This window comes from Bos indicus x Bos taurus, chromosome 16 (assembly GCF_003369695.1).
Source record: "Bos indicus x Bos taurus breed Angus x Brahman F1 hybrid chromosome 16, Bos_hybrid_MaternalHap_v2.0, whole genome shotgun sequence".
In the NCBI taxonomy this organism is placed as follows: domain Eukaryota; kingdom Metazoa; phylum Chordata; class Mammalia; order Artiodactyla; family Bovidae; genus Bos; species Bos indicus x Bos taurus.
The window spans coordinates 2,571,576-2,589,995 of record NC_040091.1 but is presented as its reverse complement, the minus strand read 5'-3'; the positions used below and the strand labels follow the sequence as shown (position 1 = coordinate 2,589,995).

Genomic DNA, 18,420 nt, shown 5'->3' with positions numbered 1-18,420 from the left:
GGTGCCGTCAAAACCCTTGTCCTGGGCAGGAAATGGACAAAGGGCCCTCAGCCAGGCCACCCCCCCGCTGCCGAGCAAGGCACCCCCAGACCACCACTGAAGGTGCAGAAACCCCTTCCTGCACCTTGAGTTTGCTCTGCCCACCCCTGCTGCCTGAGCACGTTATCGACTTCACGAAGCCACAGTGGAGCAGCTGAAAGGCCTCCCCAGGCCCGGGGCCTCTTTAAGGGCATCTGCGCTACCCACGGCGACTGCTGCCGCACCCACACAGCAATGCTTACTGTCGGTGTACTCAACCACAAAGTCAGTTCCGGGCCCGAAATTGTGCTTCCAGCTGATGTTGGCCCATTTACTGTTGGGGAGCACAGTGACGTTCCAGATGGACTGCTCGTCGGGGGCTGGCGGGGGTTAGAACAGGAGTTAGTGGTGAGGAGGGAGGAGGCACCGGAGACAGACAGACAGACAGGCACACACGGGCAGCCGGGACAGGGTAAGTAGGAAGGGGCCGCACACAGGGCCTGACGGAGCTCCAAGCTGCAGCCTTGGCGGCCAGGCCAGAGGTCGCCATCCAGGCATGAGCAGTACAGTCAGGGGCCCTGTGTATGAGGCAGAGCTGGAAACTGTGTGTCCACATAGGCGGGGGTGCGAACGAGAGAGTGGTGTGGGCCAGGCCACCGGAGGCCCTAACCAGGGTTCCTTCCCTTTTTAGGTCCCTTGTCACAGATTTCAACGGTGCAGTGAAAAGCCCTGTTAGCTAGGATGCAGACAGGGTGGGGGTTGTGGGGGAGATGTGCCTCTTTCCCATCAGCTACAGACATTCTACAGAAAGGAAAAAGGCATCTTGAAAAGCCAGTCGAGAGTCATGATGAGATCTGCATAAAGGGCAAGACCAAACGAAAACCTTATTGCGCTCCTGAAACTGGAGACGGAGAGTGGCAACTTACACGGAGCCCTTGGGGTCATTCTTGGTCACCAAGACGCTGAACTCTGTGAAAAATGGCCTCAGACCATCTAACGGGACTTGGGCCTGAAACCCCAGAGCTTCAAGAAGAGACAGTACGAATCCTTCCTCTCCCTTTCATGGGACCATAGAAGATAACTCCTTCTTGACACCCAACCTTCAGAGGTCCAGATACCAGAAGAATCCTGTTCTGTTGCCTTCTTAGCACTGTATCTTTGATCTCCATGCAACACAGAAGACATTAATTATCTAGTTCCTATGAGCTGGGAGCTACTTTATTAAAGCCATCACACAAATCTGAAACCATAGCCTGTGGACAGGAGAGTGGCAGTAATCTTCAAACGTAATCATTTTTCAACATCCCAGCAGTCTAGTCTCTGTATCCCATTTCTCAGCAAAGATTTAATAGTGGAGTACTAGCATGAAGCCTTGTATTTCAAAGACTTTACCAGTGTGGCTCCTGTATATTTTATTAGCATGCAAGGGGGCACTGTCACCAACTCACTTGTCAAAAGTAAATGAATAGAGTACATTGGTGATGCATGTGTTCATTATCTATCTGACACGTGACTGAGTCTGCAGGGCTCGGGAAGTGATTAACGATCTCCTGGTCTGCACTCCAAAGAAGCGCCTTTTCTACTCCAGCCTCGTCAGCTGCCGGTGGTCCCAGGTGAATGGGATTCGTTTTAGGTGAGGAGCAAGAAAGAGATTCCATTGATGGCGCCAGGCCTTCTCTGCGGGCAGGGCAGAAGGCAGGCTTCTTTACTCATCTGTCAACCGTTTCCACTGTATGGGCTGCTTTCAGTCAGCCCGAATCCCAGCTCCTTAGAAGCTCATGGCTCTTTCTAGTGGGAGTGAATTGTGATTGGTTATGGTTTGGGGACTTGACATTTTCCCTCCTCAGCTCTGGGCCCTGGAAATAAGCCCAAGGATTTGGGTTTAAACAGTTTGACCACCAATACAACCCTGGCCCAAGGCTGACTGTCTTAAAGGTAATGGAAATGGGAGCACTATTAGGTAAGGTCAAGCAATGGGAAACCAAATGATTTTTACTGGGAGGTGGAAGAAGGCTCTGCCACCTAGAAATACCAAGATGATGATCATTAAAGAGATGAAAAGCTCAGAGAGAGGCAGCAATAAGGAAAGCTATCAATGACTATAAAAACAAAAAGAATTGAAGGGAAGCAGGGATTGTTCTGTCGACTCCTGAGATGTGAGACTTAAGGGGTATCCCTTGAGATCAAAAAAGGAGAACTTAAGGACAAAGTCACATTTCACCCTGAAAAAAAAAGTAAACTTAGGAACAATCCTGTCCTCAGTTGTAAGACATGATAAAGATGTACATTCCTTTTGGAAACCCTGGGCAGCAGAGCCGCTGTGCTGCGTGCAGGGAGCAGGGATGTCAAGAGGGCCCCGTAAGGACGAGCTCGGAGGGCAGCCCAGCCCCTGCGGCATCTCGGGTGTAGCTACAACTCTGCGTGCATGTCCACGGGCTCGTCCTCTGTGGCAGCAGGGCCAACCCTTCCAGGAGCAAGACCCACTCCCTGTCTTCATTCTCAGCACATCTCTTCTGTGAATTTGGAGCATCCACGTGGGACCCAGAGGCCCACCTGAAGCCTCCTGTGGCCCCAAAGAACACCCATCACCAAACTGCCAGCGGCAGCTTCTGACAGCCTAGCAGGTTTCTCCTTAGCCAACTTTTTCCTGCAGAGCAGGCTGTTACATTGTTGATACTGCAGCTTTAAGCCAAATCAGTTTTCAAGGTCTGAGGAGCATCATGTCAGCTACACATTGCGTGTCTCACTTACGGCTCACACAACTCCATGTAACTGGATTAAAGAAAAGACTCACACGTGCATTAAGCCTCCATTCTCAGTTGGGTGCTGAGAGAACACGGGTGGGGTGAGTGCAGCCCTGGCAGCTGGAGGGACGTGCCCAGGAGAGAGAGGGGCCTATGGCCCTGCAGCTGCTGGAGGAGTGTTCTGGGCGCTTCCCGCCAGCAGCCCTGCCGCCGCATCATGCTGGCTTGACAGTTGGTCTCTGGGCTCTACAAGCTGGAGGCCCTCCCCTCCGCGGTAATAGGAGTGTTTGATGTCAGTTCTCAGAAGCACTGCTGGGTCCCCGAGGGGTCTCCACAGGCTCGAAGTACAGAGCTTCCTGGCCTGGCTACCTAATGCAGGAACACCACATTGTCTGGGCTCAGCAGGCCAGCCCTGGGATCGATCCTTCCCAAGGGCCTCTAGAAAGCCTGTGGTTTTCCCTCCGTGTGTATATCCGGGGGTGTGGGGAATACGAGGGGGGAGAGCAACAGAGCACTTGCCAGCATTTCAGGACTCCTCGGCAGTACCATTTCCTGGAAGCTCTGACCTTATAAAAAAAGCCTATAAACCTGCTTTTCCAGGAGAGGCTCAAGGGAGGCGCGGGGTTCTGAGAATAGAGCCGCCTGGCTTGGCCGGCTACTCCCCACTCCCCAGGCTCTGCTGTAAGGCTAGGGAAACAAGGCAAGGACAGGAGGCCTTCGTAGGCCAGCTGGCCAATGTCCGGCCCCTCTCCTTCCCTCCTCGCCCCCTCTGCAGTGCTCAGCCCTCAGCCGATCCCTCAGTATGTAGCTGGAGGCGGCCCTACCGTGTGGGCCCTGGAGTGCCTGCCTGCGTGGTTGTAGCCCTGTTAAAGAACAAGGATCTGAGCTTAGGACACGGGGTCTGAGTGGTGGAGGCCCCCCAAAGAGTTGGGGCAGGGTGCTCTGTGTCTCGAGGCCACCAGCCTGAGAATCCAGTCTCCCCCCTCCTGTCTGGGGAGGCCTGCGCATGGAGGGGCAGGGGCATGGACGATGGGCAGTACCGGATTCTTGGATCTCAGTCCTGGAGGTGGTGGCGGGACTCTCCGTGGTGGTGGTGGTGGCGGTGGAGGCTGTAGTGGCTGTGGCTTCGGTGGTGGCGGTGGTGGTAGGTGCGACAGGTGGGACGGTGGGGACTGTTGTGGCTTCGGTGGCGGCGGCGGTGGCAGTGGCATCGGTACTGCTCACCGTGCCAGGCACGCCCACCGTGGTCGGGGGCGACGTGGGAGGCGCTAAGGGGAAATGTAAAATAGCCGCGTCTGGTCGGTCCGGCTGTCCCAAGGCTGGATGCACAGCCCTGCGTGCAAGGCAGGCAGCCCATGGGCCTGATGGAGCTGAGTGACCGGAAGGCTCCCCAAGCAGGACAGATGGGTCAGGCAGGTACAGGGCCGCGGGAAGGGAAGAGAATGAAGCCTGAGTGTTTCATTCTCTTCTCACGGCCTATGTGGCTCAAAGCTCCCAGCATGCACCCAGCCAAGGGCAGTGATGAAGATGACACATGTACTGAGTCACTCAGACCCCAGGGATGACATGGAGTCCCAGGCCAAGCGCCACCCAGCAGAGGCCAAGCAGCATCACTCGGGTCCAGGCCTGGGGCCTGGGCCTTGAGATGGGCAGCTGGCAGGGCCCCATCTGCAGGGGCACCAGGAAGCCTGCCATTCCCAACCGTTCACTCCAAAACGACACTTCCTCCTGCCTGCCTGAGTTCTAATACCACCCAAACCCATCGACAGAGAGAGAAGCATCCCCACTCTGCGGGCAAGCCTTGTCCCGTGCTTCCTCTTTTCTGCCTCCACTGTCACCCCTTCCCCAGGCTCTCAGCTCATATTCATTTCCTGCCTCTCTTCCCGTCTTCTCTGCCCAGGGATGGTCCTTCCTGCAATTACCCCAATCCATCCTGGGGGCGACAGGGGATAAGATGGTTGAATGGCAGCACTGACTCAATGGACATGAGTTTGAGCAAACTCAGGGAGATAGTGAAGGACAAGGGAGCCTGGCGGGCTGCAGTCCAGGGGGTCACAAAGAGTTGGACATAACTTAGCAACTAAACAACAACCACCACCCTAACTTGTAGTAACTGCCTTTCTCTCTAGGACATTTGGGTCCTGGGCCCCGCCTCCCCAGTCCACAGTAAATGCAGAAATCCCAAGATATGAGTGAGGCACAGGCGGCCTGCTTTTTCGCATAAATCTTCAGAGGGCTTCACATCTGCCGTAACTCTTACTTTCTCATCTCCCATTCAAAGCTACCTTTTGACAGGGGTGAGCCGTAGCGGGTTAAGTCTATCGTGACAATGTGTCCATAGACCCTCTTTCTTTCTACAGAAGAGCCGTGGATGCTAACAAAGGGCTGGCCTATTACTCTTTAGTTCCAGTACTGCTAATGCTGAGAAGAATGATGGGAAATCAAGAGAGCCAGGGATACCGCTCCTTATCTTCTATCTCCTGTGATCTGACCAGCCTACTTTCTGGTAACAGGGCAGAAAGTCACTCAGCTGTGTCTGACTCTTTGTGACCCCATGGACTGTAGTCTGCCAGGCTCCTCTGTATATGGAATTCTCCAGGCCAGAATACTGGAGTGGGTAGCTGTTCCCTTCTCCAGGGGATCTTACCAATCCAGGGATCGAACCCAGGTCTCCCGCATTGCAGGCAGATTCTTTACTGACTGAGCCACCATGGAAGCCTAAAAATACTAGAGTAGGTAGCCTATCCCTTCTCCAGCAGATCTTCCTGACCCAGGAATCAAACCAGGGTCTCCTGCATTGCAGATGGATTCTTTACTTAACTAAGCTATCAGGGAAGCCCTTAAGACACAAATAGGTAACTCTAACTTCCAAGGAAGAAAGATATCCTATCTTATCTCAAATCTCCAGAAGTTCAGGAAAATACTATCCATACTCCCTAGAAGAGGGCCGGAGCAAGAAAGAAACGAGAGAGAAAACTGCCAGAAAGCTTCTCTCAAGAATTAAGAGATGCTAAGCCTTCTCAACAAGAGCCTGACCAACAAAAGCCCTTTTCATTCCCGTGGGCCTGCATGTTACAAGTCCCCCATAGAACAGGAGGAACTGTTCCTGGGATCCCAGTTGCTTCCCTATTTATAAGATCAGAGGCGTTATTGGGCCTGAGGGTGCTGATCACAGAGGTCACAGTGGGCAACTGACCGTGCCCCATGCATTCCAGAGATTCCTGGACAAGGTCAGGACAGACAGCGCTACGTTCTCCAAACCCCAGTCAACACGGACATCAGGAAGGTGGGCGTGAGGGGAACATGTAGTGGGAAAAACTCTCCCTCTCACAGTCAGTATTCAAGGATGCATTTCAAGTGGCCCAGGCCTGGAATGCAAGCCTAGTGTTTCAAGAGATCAGCCAGCGGGAATTGTCCTATCCCACTCACCAAGACAGGCAAAGAGACAGACACGCGCGCGCACACACACACACACACATACACACACACACACACACGAGTCTGAGATCCACAGGGCAAAGGCGAGCTCCCTCCTAGGCCTGGTACTGGCAGCTCTATGGCCATGGATGCACGTGGGCTTTTCCTGCTGTTCTGAGCTGCTGGAAGGAACCCTGAGAAGCTATTTTGTCCATCTGGACAGAACTACTCTGATTTGGCTCCTTATCAATAGTGTGTTTCCTAATAATTTCAGAAGGCTCACCTTTGCTATGACTACTTAAAAGACATCATCAAAAAACTGACACTCGCTTCTAAGTCACCCGCCTCTGTAGAGTGCGGAGATGCGGGCTTCCCCCCACGTGCACAGTGGTTCTGCATTCCAGCCCCGGGAGACTACACACACTCTCCTGTGGGCGCTGGTTCTCCCACGGGCAGGGACACATGCTCAAGCGGACACAGGGCTGACTGGAGGCCCACATGTGTCCCCCCCGGCACTGCAGTGAGCAGCCCTAGAAACAGAGATGTGGAGAGGGCCAGAACAAGTCCTTCCTGGGCTCCGCTGGGCAGAGACAAGAACGAGAATTGAAGATGCTGCCACGGTCTCAACCCCTCCCTCTCCGGTCCCTCCACCCAGTGTGGCTGGAGCAAGGGTTTTCTCTGATGATGGCTGCTGCTAAATGGCTTCAGTCGTGTCCGACTCTGTGCTACCCCATAGACGGCAGCCCACCAGGCTCCCCCGTCCCTGGGATTCTCCAGGCAAGAACACTGGAGTGGGTTGCCATTTCCTTCTCCAATGCATGAAAGTGAAAAGTGAAAGTGAAGTCGCTCAGTCGTGTCTGACTCTTAGCGACCCCATGGACTGCAGCCTTCCAGGCTCCTCCATCCATGGGATTTTCCAGGCAAGAGTACTGGAGTGGGGTGCCATTGCGTTCTCCGAGCCTAGATGCTTTTCCTTCAGCTTGGCAGCAATAATCAGGCGTTAGCGAGAGGGGCCCAAGAGGAGTGGGAGGAAAGGAATCGCCTCCCAGGTGCCCTCCCAGAGGATGCCCAGCACCGCAGGGGCAGTAGCGGCGGTGCTTTAGCTGGCCGCGGTCACAGCTGGTGAATCGGCACTCTCTCTGGTCCACTGCTAACAGTGTCTATTGTCCCAGGGATGGACAGGACCAGAGAGACTGGGAGGGTAGAGGCAAGAAGGCAAGGTTCTGGGGGAAGGGCTGGAAGTCAGGAAGTGAGCTGTCAGAGCCATGTGCAGGCAGGAGGGAAGGGCAGGCTTTCCAGGGAAACTGTCCCGTGTTCAGGTCTAAGGGGATTCAAATGCCTTCAATCCCCAGGGCGGGGTTAGGGTAGCAGATAAAAGGGAAATAAGGCCCAGAAGTGGGGCTTATAGGCAGAGTGGTCCACGGGCTGGACAGACACATTGCTGGGCTGGGATGCCATCTCCAACGACAGCAGAACCAATACGGTCACTGCCCAGCAGAGACCACCAGGCTGGCAACTGCGTGACGGAGGGCCAGGGCAGTGACCGAGAGCGGCGGAGGGCCAGGGCGGTGACCGAGAGCGACGGACGATGGAGGGCCTGGGCGGTGACCGAGAGTGGCGGAGGGCCACGGCGGTGACCGAGAGCGGCGGAGGGCCAGGGCGGTGACTGAGAGTGACGGAGGGCCAGGGCAATAGCCAAGAGCAACGGACAATGGAGGGCCTGGGCGGTGACCGAGAGCGGCGGAGGGCCAGGGCGGTGACCGAGAGCGACGGACGATGGAGGGCCTGGGCGGTGACCGAGAGCGGCGGAGGGCCACGGCGGTGACCGAGAGCGGTGGAGGGCCAGGGCGGTGACCGAGAGCGACGGACGATGGAGGGCCTGGGCGGTGACCGAGAGTGGCGGAGGGCCACGGCGGTGACCGAGAGCGGCGGAGGGACAGGGCGGTGACTGAGAGTGACGGAGGGCCAGGGCAATAGCCAAGAGCAACGGACGATGGAGGGCCTGGGCGGTGACCGAGAGCGGCGGAGGGCCAGGGTGGTGACCGAGAGCGACGAACGATGGAGGGCCTGGGTGGTGACCGAGAGCGGCAGAGGGCCAGGGTGGTGACTGAAAGTGATGGAGGGCCAGGGCGGTGACTGAGAGTGACGGAGGGCCAGGGTGATAACTGAGAGTGATGGAGGGCCAAGGTGGACCTGGAGGCACAGGACCCGTCCCTGAAGTACTCAACCCAGTGTGTTATCTAACATACTCTGGAAGACGCCCCAGCCAAGGCCAAGGGTTTTCCACCAGAGTTTTGGGTGGCACCATGCAAGAAATGAAGAAAATTAAGAGATAACATGTCTCTTATTCATCTTTTGTCATCCAGAACCCACCACGGAGCTGCCCAGCAAACGTTGGCAGATATGAGTTGAGCCAAACACAAGGGCAGCAGTTCCCAGACATTCCAAAGTGGATGGCTTGGTCCAAAAGTGTCCACCTGGTGCACAGACTACCTTGGCCAAATACAGATGGCCAGAACAGATGGGCAGCAACCCTAAGAGACTGCAGACATGGGCACAGGAAAGGGATCATCTTTCCTGGGTGAGAGGAACACATCAGTTTGGGGGGAAAACACCCACAACTGGCGAGAAAGAGAGAGAAAGGAACAGCGGGCTGGGGTCCAGACCACGCCAACGATGGAGACCCTGGTGCCTGGCGTCACCTGGCGCCTTCAAGGCTGGGAACAGCCGATGCTACTGGCACAGCTCATTTACCAAGAAATGCCCTGTGCCCTGCAGAAGCGGAGCCCAGGAAACACGTGACCGACAGACAGAGGTCCCGGCTCCCTCTGCACACCAGGGTGAGAAGGAGGAAGTGGGGGTTTGGAACTACACGCATCCCTCTCACACCTGCCACACGAGAGGGGCATCACAGCCCGGCGTGGATCCCACCAAGCAAAGCAAGCTCCCTGCCACCAGGCCCAGCTGCCTCGGGTCCCCGGTGCCAGCATGGGGAGGGGACTGTGAGCTGTTGACCAGAGAGCTCCCAGGTGATCTGCGTGGCTCCCTCACTGCCTCTCTCCTTCCACCTCCACTGAGTGGTTTTGGGACCCTGGGCACTTGCTGGGCCAGCCCCAGGGGCGCCCATGCAAACTCAAATCAGGAAGTCAGGGCCACCCCCAGGCTGCACGGACGGCCTTCCCCCAGTCTCCAGGCCCAGGACCCGCTCTGCCTCCCATCCCAGCAGAGGTGGGGAGGCACTGGCTGTTGGCCTGGGTTATCTGAGGGTAGGATGGAGGGGAGGGGAGCACGATGACTGCGCACCACCCAGCGGTCTGGCTGACGGGACAAACACAAACAGAGGAAGCAGGGTACGCAACAGAAACAGAACCAACCTAAAGTGAGGGGGGCTGTGAGTGAGCGTGGAGGGGAACCAAGGGGGGAAGGTGGGGTCCTCCACGCAAGCCAGCCCTCTAGCCTCCCTGCTGCCTGCAGCCTGAGGCAGCCCCGGTGCACCCACCTCACGGCCTCTGCTCTGCCTCGAAGGAGCCCGGGTCCCTGCCCAGCCGCTCCAGCTTGAGGGCCGGCCTTGCTGATGCTCCTCAGACCACAGCGTGAGGGGGCTTGGGCCCCTTGGAGGGCAGGTCACCTCCTGCTCCGGACCTGCCCGCCCAGCTCCTCATGGTGTGTCTGCCTCCCAGACCCCGGGAGTGGGCACTGTCCTTAACACCCAAGACTGAGAAGCTGGGTTTCTGCAGGCTGACGGGACTCTCAGCCCATGGCGTCCTCTGAGACTCCAGGTTGGGGGTGCCTGGCCTATCCCAGGACACAGACTCAATGAGTGGAACCCACGGGAGATGGCAGAGCTGGTGCCCGGCCCCATGCAGCATGCAAGGCCAGCATGCACGGCACGCTCACCCTCGGGTCACCTTTTCAGTGGGTGGCAGCCTGACCCGGAGACAGGAGCCAGCTGCCCCCACCCCTAGGGCACAGCAGGTCACCCAAGGGCTCTGGGCCTGCGGTACTCTGAGATGGCAAGCTGGGCAAGGGACCAGGTGCTCAGAGGAGATAACCACTCAGCTCCAGAGAAAGCTGCAGCTCCAGCGAGCAGGTCTGGAGCCTCTGAGTGGGCTCCCTTCCAAGCCAGCCGCCTTCGTTAGTGAAGGGAGGGGAAGGCGCTGGCTCTCCTCTGGCCCTGCCCCTCCCCCCGCCTACAGGCTCCTGCAGAGTCCGGCTTCCTACCCGCTGAAAGGGTGCATGCTGAGAGCATGCTTTCACCCCAGGCCTCTCCCTCTGTCTGCCCCGCTAGGCTGGCCTCCACCTGCGCTGCCCCATGCCACGCCCATTACCTCTGCAGTTGGTACAGTACCTGCGGTTGGCGTGGCTTCAGAACACGGCACCCAAGATAGCCAGAGAGGGAAAGGGGGAAAGAACGAGAGGGAAGAGAAAACAGCACAGGTGAGACCACAGGACAAGCAATCACAGGAGAGACGGTTCTGGCTCAAAGTGACCCAGACGGCATGGCTGGGTGCTGGCCACAGCCCTGTGGATACCACCTGGCCTTTAGGGATTGTGTTCAACCCCACGGGGGTCTGCCACGCTCCTACAGAAAACCTTCCTGGTTCTTGGAGACCCTTCTAACATCTTTGCTTCTATCTCAACTTGAGGACATCTAGGAGGTGGCAGCAGAAACAGTCTGCCTAGAATGCATGTCCCCATGTCTGTTTTGAAGAATGTGTCCCTCTCTAGCGGGGCTGATCTTTACAAAGGAGCTGGGTGATCCTCGATGGTGCCAGGAATTGAGGGCATAAGACAGAGGTGTATAGGAGGACACCAACCCTAGGCAAAAAGAAGCCTCCTTTATCCCCAGGGGCAGGCAGTGGGTAGCTGAACCACGCTGGGGTGGAGGGAGATGGAGAATGGGTTTGGTGGCCCTCCCCACACCGCCTCAGCCTGGAAAGCTGGGGCCTGTGATGGACGGGAGCACGGGGCCCTGTCCCGTGTCCTGCCGCCCACTGGACTGCATGAAAGAGGAAACACAGCTGCGGACTGAGCCTAAAAGGAACTCCTGAGTCTGCTGCAAAGTCCTTGGCTGAGTGGGGCTGAGCATCCCTCTTTGTTCTCTTGCCCCCGGCACTGAGATCCTTCCCTGCAGCGGTCACTGGAGCTGGGCGGTAGGGCCTTGTTTCTCTGATGTTCAGTATTGGTGGGGGCAGGAGAAGGGAGGGAGAAGAGGCTCTCTTTATGTATCTCCTTGAAGAGTGAAGTAGTCAAGAAAGTGCAACATCCCTGGCCTGACCTTTGGTAACAGGCATGTATCAACCACTTACCCAAAGTCACCCAGCCCTAATACACTGTCCAACTACCCAAGAAACTGGAAGGGAGACTGGGGGAGAGGGGCATGTTGTGTGGCTCACTCCGGGTTTACAGGCACAGACACACAGCACCATCAGCCTTCCCCAGCTTCCGCCTGGCCCCTTGCCCCTCTGCTTTGGTGCTGGCCTGCTGGTCAGGGGAGCAGGGCCGGGGGAGGGACGCGGGACTGTTGTGGAGCTCAGCTGGGAGCCTGGGGGGAGGCAGCAGAGGCAGCAGGCCTGGAGGTACCACTGCTTTCCTGGGCTGGGGGTGGGGATGCCCAGGAGGCCCCCCAAGCCAGGAGACCTCAGCCTTCTTGGGAGAGTGCTGGACGCGATAATCTGTGGTCGGTGTCAGAGGTCCCTAACCACATGGCCCCTTCTTTGCAGCCTTCCCTTGTGGACTCAACCCTATCCCCCGCCCAGCCACGGCACTTTCGTCACCCAAACACAGCACTGCTCGTGGTGAATCACAGTTGGATCCTCTTGTGGGCGTCCCTCCTTCTAGACTGGGGGAGCTCATTAGTTTTTATATCCCTGGTTTTTGGCACAGTTGTCCGGCACCTCGGGCAGTGGCTGTTGAACAGCCCACGGTGCCTCTGGGGAGGCAGAGCCCCCACCCTCTCTCACAGGGGGTCTGCGGATGGATGCCAGGGCTTCCAGAGCCTCTCCCACCTGAGAGCTCACGGACGCCACGAGCAGGGGCGCCGAGCGCCCTCTAGTGGACATCGCGTGCGCGCGCAGCTCCGGGCTGGGTGCCCTCTAGTGGACATCGCGTGCACGTGCAGCTCCGGACCGGGCGCTCGCGGTGGGAAGACGCCAGAGCCCAGGAGAGGAGCTCAAGTGCGCTCTCTGTGCAGCTGGTTGGGCCGACGGCTGTTTCCCAGCTCCCTGTCCTCTCCTCAGCCTGACAGCTCTCTCCCTTCAGGCCGCCAGGAGGGCTACTACGTCTGCCTCCTGCTCGACCCAGGACGCCGGCAGTCAGCGTCCGTCACGCCTGGTCTTCGTTCCTCTCAGCGCCAGGCACCCTCAGAGAAGGGGCAGCCCCAGGGGCCACCTCCATCACAGCGCTGCCTCCCTCATCTGGCAAACACCTTCCTGCTCTGTGGAGTCCGTGAGCACACTTACTTCCAACGTGCTTTCTCTCTCGTCCCCTCAGCTCAGCCACGACTCACACTCTCTTCCGTATATCCCCAACAGTTAAACAGCTGAACAAGTCGAGGCCACGTGGGGATCCAGGTCTGACTGGGACAGTATGAAGACGTGTCTTCCAGGTCCATCGCCGGCACCTACCTGTCAGCACGCAGGCTGGCTTCTCCCTCTGGGGGCCTGCGGGCCGCGGCCCCGCTATCCCAGGAGGCCAGAGGCCAGCTCAGGGTTTCTCTAGGCATCTGCACTCCCCGGGACCATCCGCCCCGCGGCCGCCGCAGTGCACCTACCTTCATTCGGGGGTGCTGGCGACTCCTCCGTGACTGCTTCCCCTGAGCCCACCTGCGTCCTGGCACTGAGGGAAAAGCGGTAGCGCGACACGGGGTCTGCTCTTTGCACCGTGAACTTGGTCTGATTGGGAGAGAAGTTTTCCACTATCTGCTTTCCTACTTTGGTTCCATTAACTGGAGAGAGACAGGTAAGTGGAATTGAGCTTTAGCAATGCTGACCATGATGCGTTATATATAACCTGCTGCTGGAAGGAGGAAGCCTTCTCGACTCTGCTGGGAAGGGAACCCATGAAACCTGCTCGTGATCTTAAGGACTCGGCCTGGGAGACGTTTCAAAGGCCGAGTGTTGGGCCACAGCTCCTCTCTGGCTCTTCAATGACGCACCAGGGTTAACACGTTCCCACTGATCTCATTATTGCTAGCTCAACACAAGGTTATGTGGCTGATTCTGAAAGATTTAACTTTTAATCCTCGAGGCTTTTCAACAAGGACAAAACTTGAGTTCCTTTTTTCCTTTCAACAGAACTAGGGCAAAACCACTAGAGCTTTTCATTGTTAGTGCCTCCTTTGTAAAAGGCCTATTCACTATATACCTCAGAGGGGGAAGGTCAGGTCCAGAGATGGATTCAGAATCACATCCAAGCACACAGTTGGCTATTAAAATCCTTAATAGCACAATGCCTGCCCTTTGAGCCTCACATTAAGGCATAACATCACCTACTTTAGAAGACGTTTGAAAGTCTTTCAAATGAATAATGCTCCTGTCCCTGCCTGGTGATGCTGAATTCTTTAGGTGAGGTCATCCCAACCCAGGCTCCTGAGTGAGCCAATATTCAATACTGAATATTCAATATTCCATGGCAACTCCACAAACAGCTGCTTTACCAAAAATGGCAACTTGTTAAGGTGGCCCCGAGGGTCAGTGTCGTGTGGATCCCTATGCATGTACTATCTGCCTAGTGGATGGAAGCTCTGTCAGGTAAGAAACGTTCTGTCCTAGACCTTTAGGAGTTAGAGACTCTAAGATTCCTGAGCCTGGGGGTTGAATCCCTCATCAGACCAGACGTCCCCTATGCCTCACCGGCTGACTGGAAGCCCCCTGAAGGAGCAGCTGTGACAAGAGAGCAGGGATTGGGTCTCACTTGCCTCCCATAACCCTATAGGAAGCTTTTTCCCCGCCCCTTGCATCCCTCCACAATGCCCTGTGTACCCAGAGGCTTTCTACTTTAATTCCTTAGGAAAAGTGGTGAGAATGGGGTTTCTGATTCTCAGATTATCCAAGAGAAAGAAGGGCAGAACGTACAGGCCACGTATTTGAGAGTATATCCAATCAGGATCCCATTGGGGTGTTCTGGATGATCCCATTCCAGGTTGATTGTCTCCAGGTTGGGCTGCCGGACTCGGAAACGCCTGGGGGCACTGGGTACTTGGGGAAGGAGGAGAGAGCGGGGGACATGGGGGGAGAGAAAGGGGCGGGCAGGATGAGGAAAACACAAGAAACAAAGCACAAGTATGAAGGCATTGACCTCTGGACGACCCCTGTGCTGGGTCGCTGCTAAGCCAGAACCTGGAGGGCTATGAGGGGGCTGGCACCCACTGCCTCATCCGGGATGGCATCTCCCCACATCTAGGACAAGCACAGCTCAGACTTGGTTTACTTGGGGAAGGGTCAGTCAAGTTCTCCTTTAAAAACTACCCTGAATACAGCACACATTAGACTCTGATCCTGCAAAGAAGCCTCCAGGTTGGGCAGAATCATCCTCAGGTAGGAAACCAATTTTAGCCTCTGTTTGGTAACAGAAGCCACGGTTCTCAATCTTCAGACAAGGATTCTCACCACAGGGTCAAAGTATCAAACCCTGGCCTCTGGGCTGAGAATGCCAGGTTCAGGGGTGAGGAGAAAGAAACCCACGTTGGAACATGTGGATGGTGCCAGGAGCAGGAGCAATGGGGAGAGGCTGGTGATGAAAACCAGACAAGGAGGAAGGGATACAGGAATAAAGAAACAAGGGAGAGGAAACAGGAGAGGAAAAAGGAGGAGGGGCAGAAGAATGGGGGAAAATAACAGTTAAGAAGGAAGGAGAAACAAGAGGGCCTGGTCTGAGGGGCCTGGCAGGAACAGGAGACGTGCGGGGACCTCCCCAGGTGTCCAGCTCCCAGGACCAGGGTGCCCCCTGAAGGACAGCCTCTAGGTCACAGCGGTGACAGGAGAGAAGGTTCTTGGGGCTGAGGCTGGCGAACCAAGCAGATGCCTCCTGGGAGTCCAGGTGCCTTCTGGGAGTCCAGATGCCTCCTGGGAGTCCAGGTGCCTTCTGGGAGTCCAGGTGCTTCCTGGGAGTCCAGGTGCCTGGGCTCCCTCAAGATGCTGTGGGCGGCTCCTGCAGTGCCCTTGGGAGTCCGTGTGCACAGCCTTGCCAGAGTTCCGTCAGCCGCCTCACAGTCTTGTTCTGACATAGAACCGCCCATCGGGGCAGCTGCCTCGGGGACAGCACTCCATGGGTGCCATCAGCATGCCAGTCATCCCTCCATGAGGTTGTGCAAAGGTCAACTTGTGTCATCCGGGCAGAGGCGTGCTGGAGGCGCTTGGGGCCACTCGGCCACGCCACCCATGTCCTGCCCTCCCCGGGGAGCAGCAGCCGGACCTACCTCCTTCCGGGGTGGTGAACTCCTTGGTTTCACTGCGAGGCCCATCGCCTCGCCCATTGACCACAACCATCTCCAGCTTGTAGTTACTGTAGGGGAAGAGGCGGGACACCACACCACGTAGGCGGTCGCCAGGGAAGCCAGCTTGCTGCCTCTTCTGAGACACCCACAGGTTCTTCAGCAAGCTGCTCTCCCTCCAGTAGTAGGCCTTAGGACAGAGGCGGGCTGGTGAGGGCTCGGCCGGGCAGGGCAGGGTTAGTTGTTAGTGGTGGTGCTGGTGGTGACTGGTCTTCCCTTTCCTGGCCACGGGCTCCAAATTGCAAAGGCCCTCAGCAGCCCCACGGAGGGCTGGGGGAGGCACCTGACAGTCCCCGATCATTAGCCACTAGCGTGTGGGGACCGATGTCAAACCAAATAGAGTTTTTGTTTTCGATCATTTTCTGAGCCGTGTTGTCTCTCTGGGGAACAGGCATGCTGGCCAAACGAACAGCCGAGATGCTCCATCTTGAGACTTATTTCCAAGCAGGGATTAGGTTGCTCAGGGAGTCTGTACCAAAAGCACAAATTCGAGCCAAGGGCCCAGGCATGGAGAGCTCTTTCCTGTGCTCAAAGACCACATCACCTTGAGTTAGATTTAGTATGGTTTAGATTGGCAGCAGACAGGAGCTGAAAAGTAGCAGGTTACCCCCAGAAGTCTGAATACAAGACAGGGTTGATTTAGTCCTTTAAAATCAAAAGCTTCCTTTTGATACTATTTAAAAACCCTTAGGATAGTGACATGTCCAAGCCAATGAGAGACCAGGCTGTGGGATGGCAAGAGCTGGGGTGGGATGGGACAGCCTGTGGAAGGTGGTAGTGCCACAGTCAGAGGCTGTGGCATGGGGTGTGATAAGCAGTGGGCGGGAAGCCCCAGGTCAGGCTGTCACACCCGCATCACCTGGGGCCTCTAAGGACAAGGTACGGAGGAAGTCCAGACTTAAGAAGGGGACCCAGAGAGAGCTGTAGCCAAAACTTCCCCAGGCAAGTAGGTTAAAGGTGCAAGTTGGGGAAGAGCTCATTCAAGCATATATACCATCTCACTTTCCTTCCTCGGTCTGCCAAATCCATTTCCCTAGAAGAGACTGACTCCCTCTGTGCCACCAATTGTCCATCAGCCAACCCCCGATGACCTCTAAGGCACAGAACCCGTGTTACCCCAGGGCCACAGCCTCTCCAGGAATTGTAAATAGAGCAGCTCATCAGGGAGAGCCTTGAGTACCCTGGGTTATCTCTCCCTTCCCATTTGAAGAGAGAAACATCAGGGAGAGAAGAGGCGGCTGGGGCAAGTCAAGGGCCGTAATAACTGCAGTTGGCTGTGACAACAGGGAAGGGTTTGTACCCTTGGAGTAGCTCTTCCGGTTAGTTGGGGCTTCATGAAACCAGAATGGGTGAGGCAAGCAGCCCAGAAGGGCCTGTAGGAGAGGGGAGGGGTGTAGCTCAGCGGTGCCTCAACACTGCCTCTGAAGATACACGTGTCCTCGCACATGGAGGGCAAGCATAATGTGCTCTGTGTGGCCAATGCAAACCCAGCACCCACCTGCCGAGCAGACTCTCAGCACACCTGGTGCAGGAGACACCTGGTGTATCTGTATTTTTTCTGAGTCTATTTTGAACAGCTCACTCTAGACATCCTCTTTTTTGTTTTGGCTGTGCTGCATGGCTTGCAGGATCTTAGTTTCCCAACCAGGCCAAGGAGCCGAAAGTGTAGAGTCCTAACCACTGGACCACCAGGGAATTTCTCAGACATCATCTTCTTAAACCAACTCTGGATGCAACAACTATCCCAAGGACCCCTTCCAAACATCTCATGTACCGCGTCTGCTACCCCCTCGCCCTGTTAGGGAGCTGTGTGGTTAGACGGGGGCTGCAGCTGGCTTCCTCACTCGATATTCTCTGAGCTGGCCCTGGACCGTGTCGGAGTAGACGCGGTTCCACTGAAGGCTGATGGCGGTGCTGTTCAGGACTCGGATTTTAACATCTGTGGGTGCAGCCCTGGGATCTGCAATGTGTCGGGACAGAGAGCTGGTTATGCAGGTGGGGCTGCCCCTCCCCGACGCCAGAGTCCCCTCTGACTTGCTTGCCCTCTGCTGGTTTGTGCCTTCAGCCCACTCTGGACGCCGGGCACTCCCTCCAGGCCGAGTGGCGTGATGGCACTCCACTGTGGCTGGCCTCCCGGTGGCTTACCAACCTTGCTGTTTCCCTTCTAACCCTGTCCTCACACTGGAAATAGTCCCCCTTGAGTGGCATTTGTTTCTTGCCACGGCCCCGCAGGAAACACTGCCCACAGACTGAAGACGCCCTAGCCTAGTTCAGGAAAAGACTCTGATCCTGTGACTACCTGCAGAGGGAGGGCCACTGTGCCCATAATTGGCTCTCTCCCCTGTTTTTTCTACTCTGCCACAACAGTGGTTCTGCCCTATCCCCTCTAACATGTCGGCTGCAGGGTACACAGATGCGATGGAAACGGCGGGGAGGTCCGTGAGTCCATGGCTAGATGCTGCCTTTTCCATACTTACCCTCCGGAAGTCCCCACCGCCTTCTGTCTGGAAGTGTCTGCCACCATGGAAATGAGGAGCGGGATGGACAGAGGGCCTGCTGATCCCCGGTCCCTATCTCTCGAGGGGGTCCAATCCACAATCACCTCCAGGGAAGCGGGGAACGGGGCCCGACCCTCACTTCCTCCTAGCTCACTGTCGTGAACCTCACTCGCCCTGCTCCTGACCCCAGCACTGGCCCCCTGAATCCACTCTTCCCCAAGACTCTCCTCCCTCCTTCCTTCGGGTCACC

The 18,420-nt window shown here is 56.5% G+C and overlaps 1 protein-coding gene across 20 annotated transcripts in view; it reads right to left on the bottom strand.

The window, feature by feature from the left end:
* Positions 1-18,420, bottom strand: part of NFASC (neurofascin) — a 201,589-nt gene that overhangs the window by 20,412 nt on the left and 162,757 nt on the right. For 7 of the 20 annotated variants that reach the window (XM_027564244.1, XM_027564243.1, XM_027564247.1 and 4 more), the window contains 7 exons: positions 17,517-17,632; positions 15,598-15,802; positions 14,255-14,377; positions 12,952-13,125; positions 10,528-10,542; positions 3,803-4,030; positions 282-398 (listed from right to left, as the gene is read on the bottom strand). In XM_027564244.1, coding sequence (XP_027420045.1) covers positions 282-398; positions 3,803-4,030; positions 10,528-10,542; positions 12,952-13,125; positions 14,255-14,377; positions 15,598-15,802; positions 17,517-17,632 — 978 coding nt within the window. The remainder of the gene's footprint in view (positions 1-281; positions 399-3,802; positions 4,031-10,527; positions 10,543-12,951; positions 13,126-14,254; positions 14,378-15,597; positions 15,803-17,516; positions 17,633-18,420) is intronic. The other 13 variants (XM_027564255.1, XM_027564257.1, XM_027564258.1 and 10 more) reach the window with 7 other exon arrangements.